Raw genomic sequence first — 10,143 nt, 5'->3', positions numbered from 1 at the left:
CCCCACAACAATAAAAATTATAGGAGGACCCCATCTTATTTTATTTCTATCTTTTAACAATAAAAATTTAGCCCCACATTTATTCAAACCACGTTTTTATTAACGTAATTATTTATTTATTCAACTAGGACCCACAATAATAATTATTACCTAAAATATAATTATTAATCCCATCTATTTAATGAACCCCATTTATTAATTGATAAATCTCCTATTTAATTTCTTGGTCTTTACACGTTCTGTTCTGGACGTTGGCCGAACCTCTGAGATGAATTTTGGGTGATGGACTAGCCCGCCGAACTGGTTCAAACCAGGATAACACTTTTTCATAATCTGAGTTCGGTGATGATTTTGCCAAAAATTAACGTTTAAAATCAACAACTCCTACTGTCTCCTCAGTCACCTCTGACTATCAGTTTGACAATGTTTGGCTCAGAAAGTTGGCCTCTTTTCGTTCCTTCAGCCATGGAAAATCTTTGGTTCGGCCATAAAGCCTAAAGATTGCGCTTCTTCTTCACCAGGTCACTATGACTTCTAGCTCGGGCCGGATACCCGGGATCGGACCCAGCACTTCTGAAAGTTCCAGTGATGGGCAACTCAGAAATCGTTCAAGGCCATACACGCGCCGGTGTCTCGGTGAACCTGCAGGCATATCTAACAAAGCCGTTCCCGCCCCACTTCATGAACCCATCGCCGGTTAGGGGGTTCTGGGTAGGGGTGGGCATGGGGCGGGGTGGGGCGGTTTTCCGCCCTTTTTGGCCCCGCCCCGCACCCCTGCGGGTTGGAAATATTGGACCCGTGAACCGCTTATTTTAAGGGAACCCCGTGCAGTGCGGGTACGTACGGGGAGGGGGCGGGGAAGGGGTACGTGCGGGGTGGGGGTGCGGGTTTGCGGGACGTAGCAGGTTTTGTTGAAGAGAGTCAAGAGACCTCTCTGAATCTCTAAATATTTGGTTTTCTTTTCTTTTCTCACATTTTCTCACCAACCAAACAGGATACCACTCACAATTCACAAACCAACACAACAAAATAAAAACTTCAGAAGAAAGAAATACCAAAAATATTTTCTCAACTAAAATCGCGAAATATTTTTTAAAGAACGAAACAGAGACTCAAAGAGATACAGATTGGAGTGCCGGAGAAAAAGACCTTGAAGGTCTTCACTGTCAGCTACGAGAGCATGTACAGGAACCTCGCCTGTGGACCTCCAGCAACCTTGACCACCCTGCAATGTTCGCAATGCTCGCCATGGACTCGAAGATCTTGAAAGGTTCGTGAAGAGGAAGGAGTAGTGCAGGAAGAAAAAATGAAAAATGAAGAGAAAAGGAAGAGTGCGGCGCTAGAAGAAAAGAAAGGAAAAAAATAAGAGGAGGTTTAGTTTAGGGAACGCTAGGGTTAAGGACTTTAAAATATATTTTATTTATTATTTTTTGTTTACACGGTGCAGGGCGGGGCGGGGCAGGTCCCCAGGATTTTGAAAAATTCGGACCCGCAAACCGCACCACACTGTGCGGTTTGCTAAAAACTGAAACGAAATCCGAATATATTATATGGGTTAAGTGTTTTTGCTGGGCGGGGCAGGTTGGGTTTGCGGGGCGGATCGGTTTTTTGCGGGTCTTGCCCACCCCTAGTTCTGGGTCTCTAGTTTATGACTGGGACCTTTAACCATTTGGATTCTGGGCACTAGATCGGTGCCTACAATCGCAATTCTCGGCCTCCCTGCGAACATCGTCAAGAACTGAGTTGGACGGGTCGGATCAAATTTTGTCCATGGTGCCCGGTTCTAGGTCTGTTCAGGCTTCGGCGGGTCACAACTAGAGCTCGGTTCTAAAATGTTGTCAAGTTGCTGGTCCATTTGAGTTGGGTCTGGACTTTACAGTCCAGAAAGAAGGGGCTTGAATATCTTCTTGTTGATGTAGCCACTTTTTCTAACTCTGAGCATAGATCTGGAACCGGACCCAGAGCTCTCGGATACTTCAACAATGGCTGACCTGAAGGCCGACCAAGGCAGCGATTCTCCGGAAAGTCCAAAGGTGGTCCTGATTCCTGTTTGTAAAAAGGACTTGTACATAAACTTTTCTAATGAAGACAAACAAAAATCTGCTGAAACAACCGGATTTGGTTTGGTCTGGATCAGCTTCGAGAAATCTGTGGCTTTTAACCACGTTCTGGGTATTTTATCTTACTGGAAATCTCCAGATCGTTGGAGTTCCAACTTCCCACTAGGTGAAACCCGTCGTTTACACTTTGCCGAGCCTGTAGGCTTATTTGGAGCGTGGGCGCCAGACCCACTACTTGGATCGCCGGACCGAACCCAACATCCCACCAAGACCGATCCACCTTAAAGTTCTGGTTCGGGTAGCAGATCCGAGTCTGAACCCAACAATTCTGGGAGTCCCGGTAATGGCCACTGACTTGATGGCGTTTGATGAAGCCTCCGGAACAAACAACCCATAGACTCGGGTTTCCAAAAACTTCTGGGTGAGTCTCGAAGGTTCATGGTTTTTGAGCCACGAAAACCAAAGCACGGGGTCCTGACTGCGTCCCTCTCTCTGTCCTGGGCGTTGGCCGAACCTCCGAGACAAAGCTTAGGCGATGGACTGGTCCCTTTCAATTTCTCTGATGTGTACCTATGGAAACCACGGCTCGGTAACTGGTGGTCACTAGGTCGAGGGAGAGGATCCAAATTCATGGTCCAACCGATTCGGGTTGGGCCTCTTTACTTTCAGCCTTTCTGCACGCCGTTCTTCCTTTTTCCGACGTCTTTCCTTGCTTGAAGATCTCCATATTACTGGGGCTTCCCACTGTATTTCAACCTTGTTGAAGGGTGCCTAACCACAACTAAAGCACACCAAAATAGAACGCTCTGTGGTACCTCTTCATATAATCCACAATTGCAAAGGCACCTGACTTACTGTCTCTGCAATCAAAGGGAAACCCCCAAAGCAAAAATCGAACAACAAGATGGCTAATTTGATGCCAATACTCAGAGTATACGAATTAGACAAATAATTAAGTTTGTGCCTCAGGGAGATTGATAAACCAAGGATAGTAAAAACTCATCTTGAACTTGGTTCTGTCAGAATCTTAGTAGAATCAGCCACTAGATCGTCTTCTTCACCGAGTGACTACCAAATAATGGTGGTCTCGCCTACACAGCGGCAATGGGCTAGGGCTTGGAAAATCTGGTCCACTGTCGAGATGTCCTCGGGCTCCAGCACGACTTGACGGTGGAGGTATGATCTGGCTCTTGCGGTGATGCTATAATCCCCTCACCGGCGCTGTGGTTTTGGATCTGGCTTCAGATTCCGGCGGGTCGCGGTCAAAGCCCGGTTGTCTTCTTGGACAGATTCTAGCACCACTCCATTGGCAATAAATCTGGCTTCAAACTCCTTTGTCATAAGAGGAACAGCCTACCTGATCAGTTGAATCATACCCGTAAGTTGGCTTATTCTTTTGGGCCGACTCTTTTCTTCCCTTTTTTTTTGACATGGATTGCACCCATAATCTCGAAGATCTCTGTCTATTGATGAAGAGAGATTTTCAGATTTGATTTAATCACGCAGTCATCGTTGCGGATTTTTTTTTTAGCAAGAACGATCTGTCGTTCCCACAGACGGCGCCAAACTGTTGGTACAATTTCCGGTACGGTGACGTGTTGCCTTGTGATTCGTTACCTTCCTTGATGTTCGCTCTCCTCGTGATCTGCAAAATAATAAACGGCTCCTCGGCTCGTGGGAGTGCTGACCATACCCCTACTCCGATGCCTAAGTTAGTTCAAACTATTTATTTTCTGGAGAGTATCGATAATCTCAAAGCTTAGAGAATCTGCCTGTCAAATACCTGGTGTAATGGTCTTATTTATAGGCTCACATGTCACAGTTATAAAACTGCTAAAATACTTGGAGCATCATCTGATTAGGAGTCTGAGTCCTAGATCACATAGCCTTTAATCTTATCTTCATAGAATTCAAATTGGGTAGTATAGTCCAAGCTAAGTAGGACACTCTCTTTAGCCAATGTCATTCTATTAGGTACCTTATCCCATATTTGATGGGATAGAAGTCTATCTTGATATATTTGGGATATGCGGCTTTTTGGAGATAATGGATGGTCTTGTACTTAAGTCTAATCTGGTTGGGTCAACCCGATGAGCTCAGCCCCCGATACTACCCTAGGCCCACGTGTCTTTGGAGCTGATTATTTCTCCAACAACACCCTTCGATCATTGTTTGAAGATAAGCTATCCATTTCCACGTGTGATGTCTCTCCGGTAGATGCCTTTAAGTGGAAAAAACAACACTGTTATGTATATGTACAAGAGACTAGTACCTCAACCCTAAAATTTCATTGATTGACATAAGTCTATTGAGCCAACTCCATATAATGAAAACGAATTGTTTGAGAATTGCGTTTTTAAAAATTTAGATTTAAAAATCGTAGAAAATTAGTTTTTTCAAATAGCAGGTAATATGCCGTTTTTTCGAAAACGCAAAATTTTAAAAACTAGTCTACGATTTTAAAAGTCAAACTGTGATTTTGTCAAACGCTTAAACTGGGTTTTTATAAATAATTTTTTTATTTAAATTCGTCATTTTTAAAATCGCACTTTTTAAAATCGTAAACTCAAACATATCCTAAATCATAAGTCATAACTATAAACAAAGATACATTTCCATAGAATGATCTTAAAAAAGTTCCCTTGCCACAAGAGTATGCTAAAAATTACATGTCCATGGTATTTGTTCAGGATTGACTGATTGAGATCCTTGCCGTGTAGCACTTTTGACAATATAGGCAGTGAGATATATCTCACGGCTTAGAATATGCCACCTTCTTTTTTACATGATTTTTTCATGGCCCTTCCCGTCTTCTTCTTTTCAACCTCGTTGTCTTCTTCTGGTTGGTCTTTGTCAAAATTCGCTCTTCGTCTTCGAGCGGACCTGGTCAGCGAAAAATGAGAACCGGTTCTTCTGCAACAAGAAAAATGGTCGGCCAAAGTTAAAGAGAGAAAATCTAAGAAAAAGTTAAAAACCCATAAACCAAAAACAAATAAAAGAGTGAAAAGCTTACCTGGCCTATTGAATATTGCGTGAGTACTGGTGTGGTGGTCTTTCAGCAAGGCAAGGCCATTCCCTCCTCTCTTTTGTCCTTGAATATTTTAGAAAATTTCGGTTCTTTGAACCGATTGGGTTATGGGTGTTGACCGAAAATGAATGGGTAGAGAAGTTTGGGTTCTCCTTTTCTTGGGTGCTTTAGTCAAATCAAATGGGTAATTTTCTGTGTTTCAAATAGAAATGGGTTTGATTTTTGTTTCATGGAAGAAATGTTTTGGTGAAGAAGGAAGAAAAAGCAAGCAGAAGATCATAGGACGAATTGGGTGGGTTGGCCGGGTACAAGGTTGTCAATGAAATAGCTGCTGAAGCTCAAAGTTGTTGACTTCCTGATTTTTATGTTTCCTCTCTTTTCTTATAACCAAATGGTATTAAACAAATACCGTGTGCTCCATGATATTTAACATGAAGACTTTTTCCCATTTATATATATATATATATATCCCCGGATAATCGATCGTGTTGGGTGAACTATGACCACGTAAAGGGAATAATTGTTTCATCAGAGATGATTAAAAAAAGACTGCAGGATCTTTGTTATTCATGAAAACAAAGAGAATATCTTCGGATGTGGATTACCTACCATTAATTGCCAAAGCAATCGCCTTAATACTGCAAAAACCAGAATTCTTCACAAGATTCTGGACGAATTTTCTTCCTCGGTTATGTTCGTGCCAAAGGAAGCTGAAGAAGACGCTAGAAGGAGGCGTAGGTGTGAGAAAAGGAAAATGTTAGATTTACAACACCAATATAACAATTGTACAACAATCCCTCATATGAAGGTATGTCCCACATACGGGGGCCACCTTCATGTGAGGAGTTGTTGTGCAGTTGTTGTATTGGTGTTGTACAAGAATCAAATCCCGTGAGAAAATTGGGAGAGAGTAATGAAAGAAGAAAAAGTTGTAAAAAAATGGTGGAGAAAGAAAGTGGTTAAATTTTGGTTTAAAAATTGAGAATTTTAAGAAGGGGTTTACGGTGGCATGTTTTTAGCCTTGTGTGTCAAAAGTGCTGTCCACAGCTTGAGGCTTCAGCCTCTCTAGATAATAATAACAATAATTAGAAAAAAAAAAAAAAAAAAAAAAAAGCAACGTGGAAATAGCGCCACTCTTATTAAATAGGCTTTGAGGAGTTGCTTTTCTAAACGAAATTGGGAAACAGCAACCTCTTATTCTGAAGTCTGTGAACGTCTTTCCAAAATCGAAACGGCGAACAACATCGCGTCGTCCGAACTTTGAGGCTCAAAGGGAGCTCAGATTGATTAATTACATCACAATTAAGGACCTCTCATCTGAAATCAACATCCTTACAACTTACTGTGAAAGGTATTCGAATTTCCTACCCTTCTTTATTTTGTTTTCTTTTTTCGAATTTTCCATTTGCTTAACAATAGTATACTGATTGTTACCTATTTTTGGAGGTTGAGCTAATATTATAATGATTTTCTTTTCTTTTTTTTTTATATGCCCAATATTGTTGTGTGTAATAATACAAAAGATAAAATCAGATTAATTTTTTCAATGATGTGGTAACCAATATTTTGAACCATAAATTAGAGTAAATGGGAGAAAATTAAATGAAAGGTGAGTTCCCACGTTTAACTCATAATGGAATTTATTTTTAATTTAAGGGTTACATGAAATTGATTAATTTTAATTTGTATTGCAGTTGGAATAATTCAGGAAGAAGTTATCAATAGCAGTGGTCGCTTCATATTTTATTGACCCCAGTAAGTCTTTCTCAATACTTCGTGGCTTGCTGTTGGGCGTTGGAAACCGGGAAGAAGTTTAAGAGCTGCTTTTATTCAATTAATGTAGTTATTTTACTTACTTATCATGTATCGATCTTGTTTTGTGGAAGCTAGATAAGCAACAATGGCCGACAGTATTGTGAATTTTCTCCTACAGCAACTGCCCCAACTCATAGAAGGAGCAAGTTTCCCTTCTAGAGTGGAAGATGAAGTCAAGTCATTTCAAAGGGAGCTCGAGAGGATAAATGTCTTCCTTGAGAACTCCGATGGGAAACGGAATGAGCATGAGAATGTGAAGGCGTTAGTGAGGCAAATCATTGAAGTTTCTTACGAGGCTGAGGATGTTATCAACACGTTCATCCTTAAAGTCCAAGAACACAAGAAGAGGAATATCACAGGACAGATTATCTATAGCATTCCGCACGCGAAAATGCTGCACGATGTTGCGAAGAAGATAGAAGCCCTCAACAAAGAGATCAACAAAATCTATGACAATATAGAAAAGTATGGCATTGAAAGAGCAGAAGCAAGTGTAGATGCAGAAGCAGAGAAGGCACTGCACAGGCGTAGGAGACACGTAGAGGAAGATGATGTGGTGGGCTTCCTTCATGACTCTGATAAATTGGTGAATCAGCTTACTCATAGAACAGAGAAATCAAAATTGGATGTCATTTCAATCATCGGAATGGGAGGGTTGGGAAAGACGACTCTTGCCAGGAAAATCTACAATAATGATCGCGTCAAGAGGCACTTTCATTGTCGTGAATGGATTTACGTATCCCAAAATTTCAAAACTAGAGAGTTATTGCTTGAAATTTTAAAATCCCAAATGCCAATATCAGATGATCACTTGGCAAGGAAACTCGAAGGGATGAGTGATTTTCAAGCAAAAGAGTGCCTAGTAGAGAAGCTGCTTGAATACTTGCAAGGGAAGAGGTACCTAGTAGTCATGGACGACATCTGGAAGACTGAAGTCTGGAATGAGGTAAAATATGCTTTTCCTGATAACTCTAATGGAAGCAGAATATTAATCACTAGCCGCATAAAAGAAGTGGCCTTACATTCAAGTCTTACTCCTCCCTACTTTCTCCAATTTCTTAACAAAGATAAAAGCTATGAACTCTTTCTTAAAAAGGTGTTCCGAGGAGGAGAATGTCCTGCCGAGTTAGAAACTCTGGGGAGACAAATCACAGAAGGTTGTCGTGGCTTGCCACTTTCAATTGTAGTATTAGGGGGTCTTTTAGCAGCCAAAGAAAAGACACACCGAACATGGTCAAAAGTGATCGCCGATGTAAATTGGTACCTTACTGAATGCAAAGACATTTTGGCCTTAAGCTACAACCACCTGCCGCGACGCTTGAAACCATGCTTTTTGTATTTTGGTGTATACCCAGAAGACTTTAAAATCTATGTAAGGGAACTGATCCAATTATGGGTAGCTGAGGGATTCATACAGCACACTGGCAGAAGAACAATTGAGGATGTGGCTGAAGACTACTTGGAGGAGCTCATTGATCGAAACTTGATCCAAGTGGCGACTAGGAGGTCAGATGAAGGAGCAAAGACATGTCGTATTCATGATCTTTTGCGAGACCTATGCATAACCAAGAGCGCGGAAGAAAAGTTTCTTTATGTACCTAAAGATGATAGCCGTTCATCCTGGAACACCTTTAGGAGACTTTCCATCGAGAGTAGCAATAATATCCTTGATCAATTAACTTCTTCAAACACTGCTGGCGCTGGCGCTTCATGTTCTCGTTCTTTTTTGTTCTTTGGGGAAGATTTCAGGTTTAACGAAATCCATTGGAAGTGGATCCACAGAAACTTGAAAATGCTAAGAGTGCTTCATTTGGAGCCACGTGGCAATATCATTCCCGAAGAGATAGGAACATTGATCCATTTGAGGTACTTGAAGATAAGTTTATTAGATAAAAAAGGATATATTCCAGCTTCGATTGGCAACCTTACGAATATAGAAACACTTTTGATAATGGGTAGTGGGTCAAGATGTTTGCCAGACTCGATAATGAAGCCGCCGCGTTTAAGGAATTTGTGTGGGACGGTGAATTTCTCTGAGCACTTGGACACAACTCTTTGGAACCTGCAAGCCCTTACTACTATAAGACCATCTGCCCAATTTGGGGATCTCATTGTCATGGGCAAGCTTCCTAATATAAGGAAATTAGGGCTATCTGATTGTAATGCACTTGATTTTTTGGCAAGCCTCCACCATTTAAGTCATCTTCAAAGATTGAAAATTATATATCGTGGTAAAAACAATATTAGTAGTCTTCCAAATACATTTCCAGAGACAATCACCAAGATAAGCTTATCGCGTGTAAGATTTGATGACGGTGGCATAAAAGTGTTGGGAAAACTTCCCAAACTTGGGATACTTGAACTAGACCGTTGCCTTTCTTTCAGTGGCCTCCACGTCCATGCACATTCGTTTCCTGAACTCCAAGTCTTAAAATTGTATCGTGAGGAAATTGTAGAATGGAAACAGGACAAAGGTGCAATGCCAGGCCTAAGGAAGTTGGTTATAGAAGGATGCTTCAAGTTGACCATGCTCTCTTCTGTAGTAAGGAGTTTGACTGCCTTGCAAGAGGTGGCGGTGTACTTTAGCAACTCAGAATTGTCAATCATGTTTCGGGAGTTGCAGATGGAGGTTGGGTTTAAGCTACATGTGTTAACCACCCAACCTTTAATAAAAAAGCTCGTGGAGGTTGGGTTTAAGGTAAATGCGGTAGGAACTCGAAATTCTCATCTTATATAGTCTTCTTTTTCTTTTTTCTTTTTTCTTTTTCGGTAAAAAAATATATAGTCAAATTTCTCATGATAAATTCACCAATTGATTGCTCTTGCTTAATGTTCTCCACAGTTGTTAACTATACAAAATTTTGGCAGAAAGGATATTGTGTTCCTTTCAATTGTGATCAATTTTTATTTTCTACGTCTTTTGGATCTCGACTGATCAGATATGTCCCTCATTAGTCTTTACTGCATGATACTTTTATTTCTTCCCTATTTTGAAGTCTATATTGATAGAAAGAAAGAGTAATGTTACATACACTCTCATTTCTCTACACCCTTAGGTAGCTTTTAAAATCTCCATTGGAATAAAATTCAATAAAAATCTATATCAAAGCCAATTGTGGTTTTAAAAGTCACTTATGGATATGGAGAAATAGGTGTAGAGGAGTCGACGTATGTGTAGCATTACTCAGAGAGAAATGATTCATTTTTTCTCGCGGTCTTTTTTTATTCTTTCATTTATTT

At 40.8% G+C, this 10,143-nt stretch overlaps 1 protein-coding gene across 2 annotated transcripts; it reads left to right on the top strand.

The window, feature by feature from the left end:
• The first annotated feature begins 6,272 nt into the window (after positions 1–6,272).
• LOC133869684 (putative disease resistance RPP13-like protein 3) lies at positions 6,273–9,823 on the top strand. 2 transcript variants are annotated; one of them, XM_062306750.1, is made up of 3 exons: positions 6,273–6,439; positions 6,783–6,843; positions 6,979–9,823. In XM_062306750.1, the coding sequence occupies exon 3, from the start codon at positions 6,989–6,991 to the stop codon at positions 9,638–9,640; it is 2,652 nt and encodes an 883-aa protein (XP_062162734.1). In that variant the 5' UTR covers positions 6,273–6,439; positions 6,783–6,843; positions 6,979–6,988; the 3' UTR covers positions 9,641–9,823. The 2 variants fall into 2 exon arrangements, with proteins under 2 accessions (XP_062162734.1, XP_062162733.1); XM_062306749.1 differs by having other exon boundaries at positions 6,975–9,823.
• The last annotated feature ends 320 nt before the right edge of the window (positions 9,824–10,143 follow it).

Source organism: Alnus glutinosa, chromosome 5, assembly GCF_958979055.1.
Source record: "Alnus glutinosa chromosome 5, dhAlnGlut1.1, whole genome shotgun sequence".
Classification (NCBI taxonomy): domain Eukaryota; kingdom Viridiplantae; phylum Streptophyta; class Magnoliopsida; order Fagales; family Betulaceae; genus Alnus; species Alnus glutinosa.
This window is presented reverse-complemented; position numbering and strand designations above follow the sequence as displayed.

What these genes read in the sequence shown, in the direction of transcription:
- LOC133869684 (XM_062306750.1), top strand. Translation starts at nt 6,989, where the DNA reads ATGGCCGACAGTATTGTGAATTTTCTCCTACAGCAACTGCCCCAACTC.